This window comes from Trichosurus vulpecula, chromosome 9 (genome assembly GCF_011100635.1).
Source record: "Trichosurus vulpecula isolate mTriVul1 chromosome 9, mTriVul1.pri, whole genome shotgun sequence".
NCBI classification, from domain to species: domain Eukaryota; kingdom Metazoa; phylum Chordata; class Mammalia; order Diprotodontia; family Phalangeridae; genus Trichosurus; species Trichosurus vulpecula.
The window spans coordinates 48,263,605-48,285,604 of NC_050581.1; the positions used below are offsets into that span (position 1 = coordinate 48,263,605).

General features: G+C 35.4%; 1 protein-coding gene across 3 annotated transcripts in view; it reads right to left on the minus strand.

Annotated features, from left to right (window-relative positions):
• The window catches only part of CLEC16A (C-type lectin domain containing 16A), a 234,537-nt gene that overhangs the window by 63,898 nt on the left and 148,639 nt on the right, over positions 1 to 22,000 (minus strand). For all 3 annotated transcript variants that reach the window (XM_036739004.1, XM_036739005.1, XM_036739003.1), the window contains exons 19-20: positions 3,566 to 3,717; positions 1,780 to 1,984 (exon numbers count right to left, since the gene is read on the minus strand). In XM_036739004.1, coding sequence (XP_036594899.1) covers positions 1,780 to 1,984; positions 3,566 to 3,717 — 357 coding nt within the window. The remainder of the gene's footprint in view (positions 1 to 1,779; positions 1,985 to 3,565; positions 3,718 to 22,000) is intronic.

Here is a 22,000-nt window from a genome sequence, read left to right on the forward strand (position 1 = left end):
TTCTTGGGCCCACTACTATGTCTTTTTCTTGACCTGTGAACATAAAGGGCCTTATTTCCCAAGGCTCAGGTACTTTTCACATTTCAATCCCCAAGGCACTGACCACATATTCAGCTTTAAAACTATATATGCCAAAGTTGCTAATCTCCACTTCCATAAATAAATCTTCCTATAAATCAAATCTGTTCAAATTTTAAAAATCAATTTTTAAAATACCCTGTGGTATAAGTTCTAACAGCCACTTTACAGCATAATTCCCAATTTTAAAATGAAATATTTTTACTGTTGAGCCAGCTGTAAGAAATTACTTTAAAGAGGAGAAAATTCTCCCAGAATAAATCTTAAAAGAAAGGATTGAATGATTTAAGTAATTTCTTGCATTACAAAATGCTTCTGTAATGATTTTGTAAGCCAAGTTTTAGTTAAATGGAAAATAAGATGACAGAGGCACTCAACAGAACTGAGGATTAATAAAATAAGGGAGGATGATGGTGAACCCTAGTAAATAACTAAATCCATGAATATTCATAAACCTAAAAAGGTTTTTTTTTTTAAATTTTCAGGAAATTAATTTGAGAAAGTACTGCCAGGTAGGCTTAAAAGAGTCGAACAACTGTAGTGCAAAACTCATTTGTTCTTGAATTGAAAGATGATTGGACAACTTCAGAAAAACTGAAGTTAGAAGCCTACTTTAAAGACTTTTACCAAAATGTATACTGTGGTTACTTAATGGGAATCACCAAATGTCCCAATTTTTGAGAAAGTTTTTTTTTTAAACACAAAAAAGTGTATTTTCTTCACAGAATGTTAGAAATTAGCTTACTTCTCAAATTCTCAAAACCCTCCTACAATAGTACCTGATTCTACTTTTATAGAATTGAGTTAGCTAGCACCTTTCTGAAAGGGAGGGGAATTAAGGAGGAAAACCAGGCCTCTGATTTTATCAATATAGGGAACAGCTGAAAAAAAGTCCCTTCCCCAAGACAGATTTCTATAACTCCTCTGTAACTTATAGTCCTAGAAAGTTGCCTGAGACATTGAGAGATCAAGTGACTTATCCTGAGTCAGGAACAATATGGTCCAATGGAAAAAACACTGGGCTCTAGTCAGATGACCCAGGTTCAAATCCAGCTTCTGAAGCTTATTAGCTGAGTGGTCTTGGTCAAGTCTCTGGGGCTCAGTTTTCTGATCTATAAAATAAGGGGCTTAGACTAGATGATCTCTAAAGCCCTTTCAGATCTTGATTTATGATCTTATGTGTCAGAGGCAGAAGTTGAAGCTAGGTCTTCCTGACTTTGAGACTAGCTCTGTACCCATTAAGCTACACTGCCTTTTAACAAAGAGCTTTATAAACACAAGGAATATCCCCTAAGATTGTTTTCACCGTGCTAGTATATCAGAGTAGTTAAGTATCTGGACAAACTGGTTTTGATATGGAGGCTATTTCCTCTATCCTATCCAGATGAAAAATAATTTTTAATCAATTTACATTTACAAATCAGTGTCCCAACTGCTAGGCCTAATCAGAGAGGAAGTGTCGGCCTCTCCTCCAGATCTCAGAGAGACCACCTACAGCAACAGAAATTTGTTGGAAATTCTGATTGTCGCCTCTCCATTCTATACATAAGCAGAAATAAAAATTTCCTACTAACTTGAGTTTGACGTCTTATTTAAAAGTACACTATCTTCAATACAGCAGATTCTGCTGCGTCAGGAGAAGGAAGTCCTCCTAGTACCAAAAGGAAACAAGAACAATCTGCAGGCGACGGATCTACTCACCAGCTATGCGCTGCATCTTCATCCGCCGGGCCTGGATACGGCCTTTTGCTAGGCGCTGTTTTGCAATGATACAGCGGATGTGATCAGAAAATACAAATGTAGCTTGGAGAATGGGGAAAGGTTTAGAATGGGGGCTAGAAGCAGGTTTGTGAATGATAATGTTCAGAGCTCTACTATCTTCTTCTACTCCAGTTACCTGCATATCCTGTAGAAAAAAAGTAATCCAATTAAGCTCATAATATGGTAGCATCTCAAAGGGCCCTAACGCCCAATCAACTCTTAGGAAGCCATTCAGAAAAATGTCAAAAACATGAATGCTTACTCAACTGGTAAAAGATGAATTACCTTTCCAAGGCTAAGATGTGAGTGAGCAAAGCCAGGGAAAGGACTTCTGGATACTACATGTAATCAGATGTAATACAATAACTAAAAAAGCCCAGTTCTCTTCAAGAAGCTATAGTATACAATACGGCATGATCTTTTTCACAAAATATTAGTTTCAAAATAGCATACCATGTCATAGAGCTATTCTGTCCCACCATTCCCATCCCTCAATTAAAACAAAGACAAAGTCCTTTCAACTGACTTTCAACTGGCTGAGTGTCTGATGCAGCAAACAAGCCTGAGGAAGTAAAGTAAGAGAGAATCAAGTTGAAAACAGTTTTCCTTTACTTTCATAGGGAGCATAAGTTTTAGAGCAAGAAGGGACCTTAGAGAACATCAGGTTCAAACCCTTTAGTTGACAGAGAAGAAAACAGAAGCTTAGAGAGGCAGAATGGGATTTTCCATAGGTCACATCATCAATGACAGAGCAAAGATTAGAACCCAGGGTTGCTGGGCTCTTTTTATAGCCTGGCAGTATTTCCAGGAAAACAAGGCTCTCAGGGAGAGAGGTGGTAAGAAGTATATGGAGCTTTACATTTTACAGTGTATTTTCCTCACATCTCTATGAGGTTGGTAATACAAATATTGTTATTACTATTAAACGATTAGTTAAATGAAGCTCAAGGAGGTCAAAGGACTTGACATGTCCAAGGTCATAAAGCTGGTAAGGTGAGAATCTGAAGTCAAACTCAGATCCTGACACCAAATCCAGCATCATTTTTACCCTCCGGAACAAGATTATATCCAACAAGAGCTCGCTGATCTAAGCCAAGAGCTATGCCACACAAAAATGGAATGGTGATATGTTAGAAAATCTGATGCTTCTGATATAAACTTTAATGTATGCTTGGAAAACCTTAAAGTGCTAGGCAAATGTTAGCTAAATAGATATGTATACAATATTTCAACAGAAAAGCTATGTTTCAAAGTTTCTTTAATAGTGAGAAACCTGAGATAATGAACTAAAGTCCAAATCATGAATTATCATGGACTGTATCACACCTATTCAAACATTTTGTAGCCTATTTATTAAGAAAGATCCATCAGAGGTAGCTTATGGTAAATTCTGCATACCTGTGAAATCTAAAAAATGAAGAAAAAGTAGCTTAGAAGAACAAATGAAATTAAAAACCTGGAAATTGTTCTAGTGCAAAATTTTGGCCATTTTCAGAAGAAAAAAGATTTACTTTGGAAAAGACTTAGTTTTGACAGTGATCCTCAAATATTTGAAGTGCTATTGTGTGTAATACTTGAATGACAAGAACAGCCTTCTAAGTCATTAAGAACACTGAATGTATTCCAACAAAGACTACAATGATGTTCTAAGATCACCTTTTAGATCCCTCCTAACTCTGAGTCACAAGACACATAAGAGTATTTTCAGAACTTTCTGACACCTTACCTGCAAGAGACCTGCAAACTTGACTACTCCCCACCCTAGTCTTGCAACATCTGGCTCCACCAAACTCATCTGATAAATATCCACAGCTAGAAAACGCTGAACGAGACCTCCATCTTTTGTAATCACTGTACAAGCAATCAAATCGCTGTTATCTGAAAAGAATAAGAGATGGAGATCAAAATGATAGGATCTGTAATCAGCCCATTGCAGCCTGGATTATACAACACAATTAATATTTGAATGAATGTCTAATTTTTTAGTTTCCTAGAACAGTTCTCTTTTTTAAGCATAACTTTTTTTTAGCAGAGAAACACAAATGAGAAGAGATATATCCATCTATCTATCTATCTATCCATCTATCTATCTATCTATCTATCCATCTATTGGTTTGACACACATGCATGAACACTTTTAGTTAATCTAGGCTCCAATTACTTTTCTAATGTATCTTATTCCAGATGGCCTTGAAATGTCTTTATTTATAGTTTTATTGAGTTCATTGCAATGGTATCCTTTTGGGACATTCTTTACAAAAGAAACACGAACAGGAAAGAAACTCAGCTTTCTTCCATTTCCATTGTCATAAAATGAGTCAATCTAAATGCTTTTATTGTGGGAAAACACACTCATACAATATCAGTTACTGTGGTATTTGCCTGTACTGGCCCTAACTCCCCGATTTCTGAACACAGCTAATCTCTGAATGTTTGATTTTGGAAGCTATAAAAATAAAAGGGGAAAAACAATCAAAAATCTGATTGAGGAGTCAAAGCTCTGTAAGTATAGAGGCATAAATTCATGAGAAAACCAAAAAGGAGCCACTAGTTAAGAAAACAGGAAGTTAATTCATTGATGGACCTTTCTCTTTTTTGGAAATCAGAAGGCTACAGTTTGTATTTGATAAACTAAATCATTGAATCATGCTTCCCTATGGTTTAAAAAATGGTATGATCTCCTTACTGGAAACTCGAGGAAGCATTGGCTTCACATCATAGAATTGAAACCATTTCAAAATGACCTGTTAATAATCTGATGTCATCCAGTTACTAGTTACTACCCTTCCCTGATATTTATCTTCAAAACTGGATTACTTGAAGTGTGCATGCAAGTCTTCAATCATATTATTCTGTCTAGAAGGGAACTTAAGTTCAAGAACAACATTAATACATCAGAGAGGCAGATAACAATATGATATGTCGCTTCTATCAACAACTTTGAGTTAATAAAAAAGAATCACATACGAACAGCTCAATGACAAATATGAAAAGAGATAACATAGGCATAAATAATGCCTGATGGAAGAAAAAACTATTCAAGGTATGATAATAAGCTACAGAATTTTGAACCTCTGATATACTCTCTGTAGATTCATGGGGACAAAAAAGCATTTCATTTTAAATGGTAACGCAAAGCTTGATTTCCAATGTGTAAATTTGCAGTAGCCTTCCAAACATTTTGTCAATATTTAAAAAATAAACTAAAATCTAAAGAAATTATTTTGGGTTGGTCAATATGCTCGTGTCTTCAGAATGCCATGCAGTGTTAAGAGAAAAAAGGGTGAAAAATAGAAAATATAGAACCATCTTTCATCAGCTTTAATGCAGAGGGAGGAAAAGGAGAGTGAGGTACCAATGAATTGAAGCTGATTTCAGACAGGAAAAGAGGGTAGCACGATTTTCAGTCAGTTTCTAAGAATGTACATGTAGCTACCGAGTGAGAGGGCTCTCAGTGTCCCTTTACCTACTAATACCTGGTTGGCAGCCTCACACTAGGAAGTGAATAGCTTCTTAGCATCCTTGGTAACCACCTTGGTCCAAGGTCACACCCCAAACCACACACACACACACACACACACACACACACACACATGCACACACACACGATGCCCAGATATAATGCAGTTTAATCTATAATAATAATGCTACATTTTAAATTATACCTTAATAAAATATGGATGCCAGTATTATACTTCCGGTCTTGGCATTTGTGTCTTCAAATACATTTAAGATTTATGCCTAGTATAGTCTCTACAGCCCTGTTGAATTAAAGTTCTTTGAAATCAAATATCTAAGGGCATATGTACATTTCCTGAACACTGATGCAGCTGCAGCTTAAATCCATAATACTGAATGTAAATATTCTATTACAACTAAAAAGGCTTTCAGACATATGTTGTTAATCAGAGGTCAGAAAGTAAATAGCGGTATTTCAAATCCCTAGTACTAAGCAAGATTCACTGAATTCTTAGTACTTTAGGACTCAAAGTAGAGCTGGACAGCTAATAGAAAGCCATGGTTACTTCTCTAAGTATAAAGAGAGATCATTCATTTTCTCTGGGAAATGGAACAGTGGTGGCACTTCTGTAGAAACATTTCCATTCCAACTCCTGTCTTTAATAGACACTAGCCAACAAAGAGGAAGTGAAATGATCAGCTTCTGAAATGACAGGACGGTTTACTTAGAGAACCTTACGGAGTCAACTTAATTGTCAAGTTAACTGAAATAATAACTTTAGTAAAGGCGCAAGATATAAAATAAACAAAAATCATCAGCCTTTCTTTATGCTACAAACAAAACTTAGCAAGAAGAAATAGAGAAAAAACTTCCAGTCAAAGTTAACTACACAAGTTTAGAGTCCAGCTACCCAGGTACGCATAGGGGTTACATAAACTTAACTACAAAATACTCTTTATGGAAATATGGACAGACCTAAGTAGAGAAATATTAACTGCTCATGGTTAGCCTATGTCCATGTAACAAAAATGACAATATTACCTAAAATTAGAGACACAGTGTCATATCAAGCTACCAAATAACTTTGAGCTAGGAAATAGTAACAAATTCATCTGGAGGAACAAAATGCCAGAAATTTAGAAGAAAATAGTGAAAGTAAGCAGGAAGAAAAGGGGCCTAGCTGTACTAGATTTCAAATTAGATTACAAACAGTAATCATCGAAACTATTTGGTACTGGTTAAAAAATATAGAGAAGTTGATTAATGGGAAGGGAAGGTAATATGCATATGTATACACACACATATAGTATCTACTATGTGTCGGGCACTGTTCTAAGCACCTTTTACAAATATGATCTCATCTGATCATCGCAATAACTCTGCAAGGTAGATGCTATTTTCATCCCCATTTTACAGTTGAGGAAACTGAGGCAAACAGAGCTGAAATGACCAGCCCCAGATCACATCACTTACTAGTAAAAGTCTGAGGTTAGAACTGAATTCAGGTCTTCTGGACTCCATGTCCACTGTACCATTGTACTACTAGCTGCCATTGGAATAGGTTAGGTACACGAGATCCAAGAGCAATCAACGAACATAGCAGCACACTGTTTCATAGTCCCAAGGAGTCCAATTACTGTGATAAGGACTTCTTAATTCACGAAAAATTCTGGGAAAGCTGAGAAGCAGCCTGGCAGAAATGAAGTTTATACCAACATTTTATATTGGATAGCAAATAAGCTCCAAATAGATACAAGTCCTAGATAGAAAAGGGCATATCAGAAAAACAGATGAGCAGGAAAGCTTTCAGAACTAGGGGTAAGGGAAGATTTCTTAGTCAACTAAGAGATAGAGAGGGTTGATGTGGTTACCCACAGCAAATAAAACCTTACATAAAACTGAAATTTTTTGCATAAACAAAATCAATACACTTAAAATTAGAAGAGACACAACAAAATGGGGGAAAAATTTTTGTAGCAAATATCTCGGATGAAGGTTTGATATCCAAGATACATAGAGAATTGATACAATATGTAAGAAGAAAAATTCCCTACTAGGTATTTGGTCAAAAGACAATCTTGGTCTAGCACAGACAAAGCTCAAGGGAAGAAAGATAAGCTATCAAATACATAAAAAATGCTCCAAATCACTAATGATAAGAGAAATTAATATTAAAACAACTCTGAGTTTCCACTTCATACTGTTAAATTAGCAAAGATGATAAAATGGGAAAATGACTATTGTTACAGGGGATTTGGAAAGACAGGCATAATAATGCAATATTTGTGAAGTTGTGAGGTAGATAAACCATTCTTGAAAACAATCCTGAACTCTACCCAAAAAGCCACTAAAATATGTATTCCCAATATACAAAAAAGGTCAAAGGAAGAAGGAAAGGATTCATATGTACAAAATATTTATAAAAGCACCTTTTGCTGTAGCAAAGAACTAGAAACAAAGTTTGTGCTTGTCAATTTAAGAAATGGCTGAACAAACTGTGGCCAATGAATATGACTGAATTATAATGGTGCCTATATGAAATGACAAAGGGATGAATTCAGAGAAATCTGGAATGACTTGATGAACGGATGTAGAGTGAAGTGAGTGGAATTAGGAATGCAATTTACACAATGACCACAACATTGTAAAGAAAAACAATTGTGAATTTTAAAACTACAATCAATGGAATAACCAATCATGACTCAAGAAGGCTGATGATATAAGTGCATTATTGGTTTGATTAAAGGCTTCTTCCTACATTACACATTTGCATTCCCAAGGTCAGTGAAGAGTGTTTAGCTTTCCTACCTTGTGACAGAGATGTTATGTTCTAGAGATATAGAACAAGACATACGTTTTGAGATATTGTCTACATGTGGATTCATTTTGCATCACATTTATTATAAGGGGGAGATTTAAATTTTTTTTGGAGGGAAAAGGAGTAGAAAACAGTGTGAGAGAGACACTAAAATAAGAAAATAGGAACAATGACTCATTATAAAAACAGAAAAGAGAAGACAGAAGTTTGTACATAGATATGGACAAGCAGGGTAGTATTGACTTTTGTGTTAAATTTGAAATACATAAAAAAACCAAGTTGTAAGTACTGGAGAATCCTATTTTCATATGTGGTCTTCTTTTTCTATTGTTGGTTGTTGTTTGTATATGGAAATGTTCATGCTTCTTGATGCTTGCTAAATTCATAATACTAAAAAGGAAAATTTTTAAAATTCGTACTAGCTAGAGATTTGCACATTATAGAATGTTTTAATGACTAAGAAAAACACAAAATGGGCTTCAACAAATGGGGCACCAACCTGGGTTACAAGGTCACAGATATGAGTATAGCAGATAGGTATATGTTCATTAAATAATTTCATTTATAGTGATAAAACACCTTTAGTAGTATTCACTACTAAAGACAAAGTCCTATTTAATATGCAGGGTTTTTAATGTATCCATTTATCTGACATACATTCAATAACACATACTGTGTAGAGAGATTTAGATAAGACAGGATTCCTGTCCTTAGGAAATTTAATAGGGTGAAGTATGTGTATTTTACTCCATGGTCTAATTCATATAAAGTTTACATCTAATTTATATAGAAGAGCCGAAATTTTAGTTTCTCGCAGGTTATCCTGAATTATTGACATAACTAGCAAAGATGGTACCAAGGGGTAATGATTAAAGCACTGGACTTGGGAGTCAAGAAGATCTGGATTTGCATCCTTCCTCAGACATTTACTGGCTATGCGATCCTAGGAAAGTCATTTATCTGCTCTTGGTCTCACTTCCCTCATTTGCAAAACACGGATAATAAATAGCTGTTACATGTATGCCACAGAGGGTAAGGATTAAATGAGATAATATATGTAAAGCACTTTTCTAACCCTCCAAAGCTACATAATTGTCAATTATTTATTATTGTCGTTCTTAGCAATAACAATAAAATAGGTATCTCAGTGTCAGTTATTTAAGCAAATCAAATATTTCTTATTTAGAGCTTGAACTATCATGACCTAGGTCAATCTTCCCAGCTCCACTTTTGGCATTGTTCTTGTATTAAATTTACTTTAGAGGAATTATTTAACATGGTGACATTTTTTGAAATTATGAGTTTGGAAGATAGCACTGTCAGGATCTGCAAGACACTATGTAGGAACTAGAGTATTTTAACCAATAAAAAGATATTTTGGCTGTGGCACTGAATAAAGCTTTGAGTTTTACACCAGGGAAGATAAGCAACCAGTGTGGAAAGCTAAACACTCCTCACTGACCTCGGGAATGCAAATGTATAATGTAGGAAGAAGCCTTTAATCAAACCAATAATGCACTTATATAAAATACACTTATGAATCATCTGGCTTACAGCTAGATCATAAAAAAAATTGTGCAAGTCAGTGTATCAGAAAAGAAAAAAGCATGTGAGAAAGACATCCATCACCCAAATGTCACTACTCTATCAAAATCCATTATCAAATTGAAAACAGTACCTGTCATTAGGTATAAGAAAGTTACTAATATCACATCTCCTCAGGAAGTATCCTGACTTCTTTGAAAATCAGTGCCTTCTATCAGTACACAATTGGCATAAGAAAAGAGATCCTTTGTAATGATCTGTTCCAGAGCACTGTGCACTCAGTGGCCAAAGTGATTTTCTTACAACACAGGTCTGACCATGTCACTCCCCACCCCAATATATTCCAGTGGTTCCCTATTATCTCTAGGATAAAATATAAAGTCCCCTGTCACTTAAAGCTTTTCACAACCTGGCCCCTTCCTACCTTTTCTATCTTCTAACACTTTAATTCCCTTCCAAATAGCTCATCTGTCCTCCCAAATGTTCTTTCCCACAAGACACTGAATCTCTCATCTCTGTGTTTCTGCCCCGGTTGTCCCCCACGCCTTGAAGGCTCTCCCTGCCTCAGTGTTGCCTCTTCGTATTCCTGGTTTCCTTTAAGGCTCAGCTGAAGCACCATCTTCTGCAAGAGGCCATTCTGGTTATCGCCCACTGAGAGGGTCTTCCCTTCCCTTTTCCTTCCATGCCTTCTGGTTAGAATGTGAGCTCTGTGAGGATACTGACTTCCCTCACTTCCCTAGCATCCCCAGTACTTAGCACAGTGCATAATCAGCACTTGTTAACTAAATTAGTGATGATGTAAATGTTCCCCATGAAGAAAAGTAGTTCTGTAGAAATAACATGAAAACCAACAGCTCAGTGGCATGTCACAACTAGGATATAAGATGGATGTAATTTTTACTTGTGTACATAACAGCTTACATCTATGGCATTTTACATTTCCATAGTCAGAGCCAGAACAGAGGTCCCCCTCGTCCCCTCCCTCTTAAGGTTTTCACTATACTACACTGTCCCTAAAACTTTCAGATACAGCAGTTAAGTATCTGATCTTTCACAGTTAGGGTGTAAAGGACTTTGCAGAATCAATTTTGCTGACAGTCAGTCAATCCTTTGAAGAAAATTAAGTAACTATTTCTCCATTAACCCGGCAAAAGCTTATGCATCACTTGTTGAAAGTAACAATCAATTACTTTGTCTTCTTTGAAGAACGTCTTAATGTGTTCATTTTCCCAGCATGCTATGATGGTTCTGTAAATCATAATATTTCAATGACCAAATATGGAACAAAAATGGAATTATCACCTTTTGTTCTATGACACAACCCAGTATTCAAAAAAAGAAGGAAAAAAAAGTTGTCTTTTCCTTCCAGAAGGTATGTGAAATCTGCAAAGGATGATGACAATTAACCAGTCTGTAACACATCCTGTATTTGTTTATAATATCTAAAAAAGGGCTGGCATTATTTAGCTAGTCCACTGCTCTGTCCCTAGACTTAAACTACTGTATCCAATTCAGAGCAGCTGGCTGCTGACTTTCTATACATCTACTTCTTTCTCCAATCCACCCTACACATAGCCTTGAGTCATCTTTTTAAAGGAATTCTTGTAGTATTTTGATATTTCCCAGTACTCCATACCCCTCATTCATCTCTTCCCTACCAGTAACCACCAGGGCCTAGTTCTTTTTCAAACATTATTCATCATTCCTGCTAATCTTTCTATCATTTATTAACTTTGCATATTTTGATGAGGTAGGTAGTTCTACAAGATATGACACATTACTAGAGCTACACCTTGAGTTCTGGCATTGGCCCTATGCTTAAAAATTTTTATCTGGGGCAGCTAGGTGGCACAGTGAGTAGAGCATTGGCCCTGGTGTCAGGAGGACCTGAGTTCAAATCCAGCCTCAGACACTTGACACACTTACTAGTTGTGTGACCTTGGGCAAGTCACTTAACCCCAACTGCCCTGCCTTCCCTCCTCCAAAAAAAAGAAAAAAAGAAAAAGCAAATAAATAGAAATGAAAAAATTATAAAAATCTTTTATGAATAACAAGGATAAAGACATATATGTATATATGTCTATCACATCTGTACATAGCACAAAGTCGACAGCATCAGTTAACATACTGGCTGACAGAGTCAGGATTCAAAAAAGTTTCAGCAGACTATAATGTTGGGCCAAATCTAAGAATTACACATATAGTACAAATATAAAGTCTTGGGTTCAAAAAAGTCAGTTTCATAAGTACAAGTAACAGGAATAGATAGGCCCTCATTTGAAAATGATCTGAGGGTCTTAATAGACTACCAAATTCAGTATGAATCAACAGCGGCACATGAAAGCCAAGGAAATGAATGCAGTCTTAAGCTTCATTAAGAAGGGTGCAGTGCCCAAAACTAGAGAGGTGACGGTGATGCTCTGCATCATAGTGAGAACCCACCTTTGCCCAGTTTGGGGCACTACATTTTAAAAACACTGAAAAGTTGGATCACATCCAGAAGGGCAACCAAGATGAAGTACCTCAAGCTCATTCTCCAAGAGGACCAACTGAAGGAACTGGATATATTTAGCCTAGAGGAGAAAAGACTTGAGGAGAGGAAGAGTTATCTTTAATAACTGAAGAGATGTTAGGTCTTCTTTATTCTGCCAAAGCACAAAATTAGGTGGGTGCTGCAAAGAGGAAAACCTTAACTGATGTAATGAAAAACTAATGATTAGAGCTATCTAAAAGTGTAATAGGCTACCTAGGCAAGTAGTGGCTTCTTCCTGAATGGATTACTATCTGTCAATTGTATCACAGGTGGGCAGACTGGACGAGATGGTCTACTGTGAGAACCCTTCCAATTCTGAAAGTCTCTGAAGATTTATTTCCAAAAGCCATATTAAAACTATCTTGCTCTTTTGTAGTCATACATACAATTATAAATACAGTAATCCTTGAAATATGGGCTCCCTTTCTACTTCATTACACCTCTAACAGAACTTTGAGTAAGGTTTTTAAATACATAAGATCATAGACTTTAGAGTTGGAATAATAATGAGTATTTATATAGCCCTTAAGGCCTGCAAAACACTCTACATGTTATCTCATCTGATTTACTTAAATGATCTCATTTCCAAAATCTGTTACTAAGAACTATAAATGGCTCACATCTTCATAATACATAGTGGCAACACATCTTCAGATTCTGCTCTCAGGAATTCCGAATTTGCATAATATATTGCATAATTTCCTTTCAAAAGCACTATAAACAAGTTGCCTAATTTAGCAAAGAGACAAAATGGGAAACTGGAGATTTCCTAGAAAATATTTGAATATTACAATTGCCTGTTGTAAAACCCTAAGGTCAGTCAATATGCTTTAGCACATTTACTTAATTTACTTCTGATAAATTTATACTTTTCTTAACTCCTTTCTTTCACCCAGCTTCTTGTGTAATACTTTATGCTATCTTGGTGGTGAATAATTAGTTTGCCCTCCGAAACTCAACCTAATTCTGACTGCTCTTTTGCTGTGTGTCCTTTTAAAACATAAATATTTATAGTCTACTTTGCTTTATTTTGTCTTTGCACTCTCATGGTTCTTCACACACATGTTGCAACACTGAAAGTAGAATAAAATACCCCACTGACAGTGAACACATTCTCTATCACCATTGAATCTCATCTCAGTGCCTTTTGGAGCTTTAGGGCTATTGAGGCTGTCAAACTTGAAGACAGAATATAAAACTCACAAGAATAGTAGCTCCAGAAAGTAGTTTTTTACTTGAGATAGACTCTTGTGATCCAGTGAAGGCCTTGAAAAGGAATTATAAAGACAATTTCTAGTGCCTTCCTTCCCTAAACTACCCTGCTATTTTGCACTGGTTGTGTACATGCTTTTATCCATGACATGTTTTATCTCCCAGTAGAGATAAAGTTCCTTGAGAACAGGTGCTATTTCATGTTTCTCTGCATCCCTAGCACTACCATAGTGTATGGTACATAACAGGTACTTAATAAACGTTTGTTGAATAAAGATAGAAATATAAAGGTAAAGAATATGAAGATAAAAATTTTGTTAATTTGCATTTCACTGTCACTAAGGAAAACCTCTAAGTAAAGCAATTCCACTTTTCTTTTTGGTTTTATAGGCTTACTTCAGGTGTTCTATGGATATAGATGACTAGAATTCATCAGAGACCCATTTGAGGTCATTCTACATAACTCAAGAAGACCAAGTTCAAACTCCACAGCCTGGCATTCAAGGCTTTTTTTCACTTCCACCTATCTTGCCTATTCAACTTTATGTCTTGCCCTTGTTTTCTAGTCAGGCCGATCAGTAAACTTTGTGGTGATGCAAAGACAATTTTCCAACCCCTTCAAATTGTCATTACCTTGAATGCTGCATTTATTATTATGTAGTATCATATACATATACATATATATACATATATTGTTACATGTGCAAAGCACCAATAAATAAAAGTTAATAAAGCTGACATTTCCTTCATAATCTAAAGAAATCTAACCTATTTCCAATAAACTTTGTGTTTTAAACCTAATCCTAAGTAATCCTTTTTAAAATTTTAATTCTCCAAATAGCAACCAGTTTGGAGTACAATTATGTGATTTGTTATACCTTGCTTTAGAATGTTTGCCCTCCTGACTTCGTTGCCTATATTTTAAGCACCTCAAAAGGCAAGAACCCATTTTCCACTTTTTCTGTAATGTTCCCAATGCGTAAGTGCTGCATTGAATACATGGTGGGGGCATAGTAAGTGTGGAATTACACAGACTTTATTGATAAGAAAGAAGTGAATATTATGGTTAAGATTAATAGCATGCTACATACATACATACATACACACACACAAATTCTGAATGTTTATCAACACAATAATCAATTATTTAACTATACTTTTGAGAACAGAACACATTTAACAATCTTATTTAAGACTTTACTTATTTGTAGTAAATATAAATGTAATTATTTAGTATTTATCAAACATTAAAAAGTAAATATAAGAGACTTCTGGTAAATTATAACTGAATTTAAACAAAAGCTATGTACTTTATAGGGAGAATTATCTGTCATATTCTAAACCTATGGTATTACAACCTAATAATAACTATAATGACGACGACATGCTTCTGATGACAGGAGAAAGCATGCAACCTCATAATGTATGATTTAGTATATTTACATTTATAATATTTATATATTATAATACATATAAGTTTCAATAAAACAAATTATATAATGCTATATAACAGATTATATAAATACATTTATAATTTAGGAAGTTATAATTTATAATTCAAGCTATTATCATTAGTATGAAATTATATCTTAGTGAGACAATTTTAATTCCAATACTACAAATCCTGTCATTCATTTCAAGCCAGTCATTGCTTACGCAGTGTGCTTTTTTCAAAGTCATCACAAAAATGTGTATCATATTTCACTGCATCATCATCTTAGATTTTATGGCAAATATTTGTTAAAAAAAAAAGTGGGGTGTGACCATTATGTGAAGCTTTTAAAAAACTGTGCTGGTATCACTTAAAAATCATTTATCCCTAAACTGTCTTTGGTGCAACATTAGGATGCGCAGAATACGCATGAATATAAGTTAAAATTGAATCCTGACAATGCATGTACACTGAGGATTCTAGGCTTTTGGTTCCCAATGCGTGAAGGATAAATACAGATCCATATGCTACTGATGAAAACATTGTTGCTCTGTTCACCTTTTAAGCAGCATGAGGAACAGAATTATACCATGAGATGATTATGTGATAAAGGCTACAAACCAATTTTTGGACTGAAAAAACCAGTGCAATGATTATGCTGTAGCAATGATTATGTGGTGAAATAATCAACAGTCTCTTGTATTTTTGTTCATTTATTTTTAAAACAATGAAAACAAGTTTTAAAAACAGAATTTTGCATACACTGCAGGGAGAAAGCAAACATCTTTATATTAATGCCTAGAAACTGAAGAAAGCTTGTGAAGATAGTTAATATAGTGATTTCAGACAATAGTTATTTGGGCAACTCACATTAATTTAGACTCTATTCATTTCAAATCTATAAAAAGGAATTTAAGAAACACCCACTTACAAACATTTACTATGATAATTATAACTAATTAATATTTATGCAACAAAGCTACTGTCCTTGGACCTTTCCTGCACAACATTTGGTTAGCTTATAACAAGTCACTATAAATTTAAGCAAAACTGTCTCTGTAAAAGTATTACATGATTCAGACTTTTCACAATGATTTGAATTGAGTGTTCCATAAGCAGTTGGAAGTATTAAGGCATGATTACGCTAACAAATGAATGGAACTCAGAGAAAAACTGTTATGGACAGTTAACTGGACCTGGAGTCAGGAAGACCTGAATTCAAACTTGGACCCAGACAATTATGAGCTACGTAAACCTGGTCAGACTACTTGACCTTTGTCTGCTTTGGTTTCCTCATCTGTAAAATGGGGATAACAATGGCACCTTCCTCTCAGGGTTGTTATAAGGATAAAGATGGCATAATACTTATGAAGCACTTTGCAAGCCTTAAAGAAATATGTGTTAGCTATTATCATCATGCCTGATAAATAAAACTAAAAATCTTCTACTTGAGCTTTTCCTGAAAAATTCCTAGCACAATAAGCTAATCAACGTGCAGGGAAAGAAGCCATAAATAGAAATGGAGGTTTTTCACTATGACATCCAGGTGTAACCATATGTCTTTAGAGTTCAAGTTTAAAATAAGTTGAACTTTTCACACTTTACTAAAATGTACACATGTGTAAAACTTCTCTCTGGCATCTTGCACACACAAATCGTCAATATTGCTAAGATTTCACTGAATCAATTTTGGTTGTAAAAATAGGCTTTTGACAGACAAAAACTCGTAAGAGTTTTGGCTTAAAAACCTGCATAAGTTAAATATATGTGAAAACAATACTTAAAATCTAAGTCTAAAACCAGTGCAGCTTCACTCCCTCAACTCCAGAGACTGAATAGAACTGCTCCGACGACTGTGTCCAGCTGTGCCACTAGCTACTCTTACCTGGGCCACCTCAACCCAGAAAAAGTCAACAACATATAGTTTCGGAATACAGAACCACATTTGTCACAAGAAAGGATTAAAAAAAAATCCAGATATAATGACTACAAGAGCAGGTCATTGTCTACTCAGAATTTGATAACAGCACAATTTTAGGACAGGAAAATATACTTAGTAGAACCACTTTACACTTTAAGCTTTTCCCATGTAATGCAATGACATAAAGGCAGCATGACTGAATGTTCTAGAACTATTTGACCTGGAAAAACTGAAAGCTTTGGCAAAATTCAATCTTGGGTTATTCACTTAAAAAAAAAAAACATAAATGAGAAATGTGTCACTTTGTAGGAAACTCAGCAAGTTAACCCCACAATTAAACCAATCAGGAAAACACCAATTAGACAACAAAAAGAAGATTGACAGGTCTTTAATTGTCAAGAAGAGTTTTTTTAAGATTATCTTCCAAATAAGTATAAAACATTTCCAAGCCCACAAGTTTTTAAAGGAAACAAAATCTCAAATTATTTTCACATTCAACTGTGTAAAAACTGCCATTTGCTTGGAGGTTAAGTGGCTATTTTCAAGGCTGCTTTAAATAAATCTATTTTATTTCTCTCACTTTACTCAGGGAGGGTATATTGCTGACAGCTTACAGATATTCTAGAGAGACTAAAGTTCACAGTGCCAACATGATGGCAAATAGCTAGCATGATGCTAACGAACTGACTCTTTCCTCAGCCTCTTGGCTTCTTAAAAGCTGGTTTAAAAACAGGGCCTTGAATATGCTAGCAAGCATCTGACTGATTGTTCTCACAATATACTACTGAGTACACCCAACTATAAAAATCTGTGCTACCTTCTTTTTTTAAAAAAAAAAAAAGATTTTTATGTCACCTTCATTTCCTAGTATATATTGTTCCCCTTTCCCTTCCCAAAGAGCTATCCCTTGTAATAAAAAATAAAGAGAAAGAAAAAAAAAAGCCAGTCCTGCAAAAACTAACCAACAAATCAACCAAGTCTGGCATTAAACGCAGTATTCCACATCCATAGCTGCCTACCCATGCAAAGAAAGAGGGTGGTTCATTTTTCATACCTCTTCTCTGGGGCCCAGCTCAGTTGTTAAAAATTTCACAGCATTCAGTTTTTTATTTTCTTTCCTTTGCTGCTGTTCTTTCTAATTTACATTGTCAGTAGTGATTTTATTTTCTTTGTTCTGCTAACTTCACTCTGTATCAATCCATAAGGTGTCCTATGTATCTCTATATTCTTCAGATTCATCATTTCTTCAAGCACAGTAATATTGCATTATATTCATACAACACAGGCTGTTTAGCTATTTAGTAATCAATAGACATCACTTTGTTACTAGAAAGAGTATCACTATGACTATTTTGGCATATATAGGGTCTTTCTTTTTATCATCCTCCTCCTTAGGGTACATATCTAATAGCAAGATCTTTGAATCAAAGAAAATAGTCATCTTGGTCACTTTCTAAGCATAATTCCGAAATGCTTTCCAGTGTGATACCTAATGCATTAAGGATTTCAGTAAATGAACACATGAAAGAACTGCCTACAGAAATGAGACCAAGGGATAGCTAAGGCTTTTAAAAATGTTACCAAGATGTCAAATTTGAATTCATAATTAACACATCACACCATACAGTTAAGGGAAGTATTAAAATGCTTTTACAGAAGCACTGAAAAAAAATGAATAACTGGCAGTCACTGACAGATTATGTGATTAAATCCTTAGTGTTCAGGAATTCATGAGTATTGTTATACATTTGCTTAAAGTTGTGAATTTTAAATTATTTCAATGAGTGAACTGATGCTGAATGGTGGAAAGAGTGGTGGATTTGAAGTCAACAAACCAGAACCTGGGTTCAAATTCTGCCTCAGTCACTTATCACATGACCTTAGGCAAGTTACCTAATCTTTCTGGGTTAGTTTATCTGTAAAAGGAAGAGGCTGGACCACCCAGTCTTTAAGGCTCCTATGATCCTATAGTGTGCGTACACGCTTCAGGCATGCCTTCTTATCCTGTGTGATGTTGGTCCATATTGTCCTACAGCTTGTCCACAGAGGATCTATTCAATATATTGGAGGCTGAATTCTAGATCTTTCTGTTAACTTTCTGTAAACATAAGCGAAACACCAGACTGTCCATCTGTTATCCTTACTCTCATTATATGACTGTCCCATCTCTTCTAAGCATACATAGGCTGGATAATATTTTTATGCCATTTCTTTTTTATGTATTTATTTTTAGTTTTCAATACTCACTTTCATAAGATGAGTTCCAAACTCATAATCCAATAGTTCCATAATCCATAATTCCAAACTGCACTTCTTCCCTCCCCCCACCCTAAGACTGCACGTAATATGTAAAGAATTAGAACCAATGAGAGAAACCATGAAAAAAAAGAAACAAACAAAAACGAGCAAGTAATATGCTTCGATCTGCATTCAGACTCCATAGTGCTTTTCCTGAATATGGACAGTATTTTCCATCCTGAGTCTTTTAGAGCTGTCTTAGATCCTTGCATTGCTAAGAAGAGATAACTCTATCTAAGTTAGTCATTGCACAACATGGCGGTTACTTTGTATAATGTTCTCCTGGTTTTGCTCACTTCGCTCAGCATCAGTTCATATAAGTCTTTCCAGGTTTTCCTGAGATCTGCCTGCTCATCATTTCTTAAAGCACAATAGTATTCCATTACATTAATATATCACAACTTGTTCAGTCATTTCCCAACTAAAGGGCATCCCCTCAATTTACAATTCTTTGCCACCACAAAAAGAGCTGCTATAAATATTTTTGTACATGTGGGTCCTTTCTCTTTGGGATACAGACCTAAAAGGGGTATTGCTGGGTCAAAGGCTATGCACAGTTTTATAGCCCTTTGGGCAAAGTTCCAAATGGTTCTCCAGAATGGTTAGATCAGTTCATAACTCTACCAACAACGCATTAGTGTTCCAATTTTTCCCACATCTTTTCCAGCATTTATCATTTTCCTTTTTTGTCATGTTAGCCAATCTGATAGGTGTGATATGACACCTCAGAGTTGTTTTCATTTGTATTTCTCTAATCAATATTGATTTAGAACATTTTTTTCATATAACTATACATAGCTTTAATTTCTCCATCTGAAAACTGCCTGTTCATATTCTTTGACCATTTATCAACTGGGGAATGACTTAGATTCTTATAAATTTAATTCAGTTCTCTATATATTTTGGAAATGAGGCCTTTGTCAGAAACACTAGTTGTAAAAATTCTTCCTGGGTTTTCTGCTCCCCCCCAATCTTGGTTCCACTGGCTTTGTTTATGCAAAAATTTTCAATTTAATGCAATAAAAATTATCCATTTTGCATTTCACAATGTTCCCTCTTGTTTGGTCATAAATTCTTCCATTCTCCATAAATCTGACAGGTAAATTATTTTCTGTTCTCCCAGTTTGCTTAGAGTTATCAAGCTTTATATTTAAATCATGTACCCATTTCGCCTTTATTTTGATATATGATGTAAGATGTTGATCTATGCCTAGTTTCTGCCATACTATATTCCAGTTCTTATTCCAGAAGTTGAAGTCTTTAGGTTTATCAAATGATAGATTAATATAGTCACTGACTACTGTGTCTTGTGTACCTAACCTATTCCACTGATTCACCAATATTTCTTAGCCAGTACCAAAAGGTTTTGATGATTGCTGCTTTATAATACAATTTAAGATCTGATATGTATACCATTTCTTTTGTTTTTTAATTTTTTTAAAAAATTCTTTATTAAAGTTTTCAACATTCACTTCCATAAGATTTTAAGTTCCAAATTTTCTCCCCATCTCTCCCCTTCCCTACCCCAAAACAGCATGTAATTTGATATAGGCTCTAAATATACATTCATATTGAACCTACTTTCACTTTAGTCATGTTATAAAGGAGTAGAACCAATGGGAAAAACCACAAGAAAGAGGAAACAAACAAAAAAGGAAAAAAAGAGAGAGCAAATAATGTGCTTCAATCTGCATTCAGACTCCATAGCTCTTTTTCTGGATATGGACAGCATTTTCCATCATGAGTCCTTTGGAGTTGTCTTGAATCCTTGCATTGCTAAGAAAAGATAAGTCTATCAAAGTTATTCATCACATATTGTGGCTGTTACTGTGTACAATGTTCTCCTGGTTCTACTCACTTCACTCAGCATCAGTTCACATAAGTCTTTCTAACTTTTTCTAAAGTCCACCTGCTCCATCATTTCTTATAGCACAACAGTATTCCATTACATTCATATACCACAACTTGTTCAGCTACTCCCCAACTGGTGGGCATACCCTCAATTTTCAATTCTTTGTACACCATTTCTTAAAAACAAACAAACCAAAAAAAAACCCAAAAACCAGTGAGTATGCTACTCACTATTTGTGCCTACACTGTTTTTAAGGTCAACTGTAATTCTGATTCTTCTGAGATATGGTGCTCCATGAGTCACAGCCACATCACCAGAAGAAAACTGGTCATAAAAAGATGGGGTTTTGTGGGAGGGAATACCTTGGAATTCTTCAAAGTCCTAAACTATTTTTCAAATGCAATCTAGTCTACTCTTTCTCTTATTCAATTCTGGGTCCTAGATCACTATCCACTTGCATGTCCTCTCCAAGACAAACATACCGGCAGACTAATTCAACCCATCCATTTGAATGCTACAGTCTGAGGAATATATATTCTTCAACCACTTAGTTCTTTGTATAGTTGTTATAATTATTGATTATCATAATTACTGATTTCTTTTGAACAGAAACCATTTTATATGTATCCCTGACTGCCTGTACTCCCCACCTTCTCCAGGTGACTACCTCCACAATAATTCCTCATACTCTCATATTCATTCTCTTCTTATGTGGGATGTATGGGGTGTTCAAGAGAACTAGCACCTCCAGCGTGAGGGCTTGCCACGTCCTTTTCAGGGCTGTTCATCCATCTTTGGTGTCCACCTGATGCACCTCACTCTTCCCTGCGGCTCCAAAAAAATGTAGCATGCACAATGGCCACACCTTGGCAAACCATGTGGCAGAATTCAAACCATCAAACCACATTGAGGGTAACTGACAGGCCTCAAAAATATCAGTAGTTAGGGGAATATGTATCCCAAGCATGTGAAGACTCTCCCTAGTGGAATGGGCAGATGAGAAAAATTTGTTCCAATGTCTATGAAGATGGCTGAAGTAGGCTCTGTGGATTGCTTAGAGCTTGGTCAGGCATCAAAGACAACATGGTCA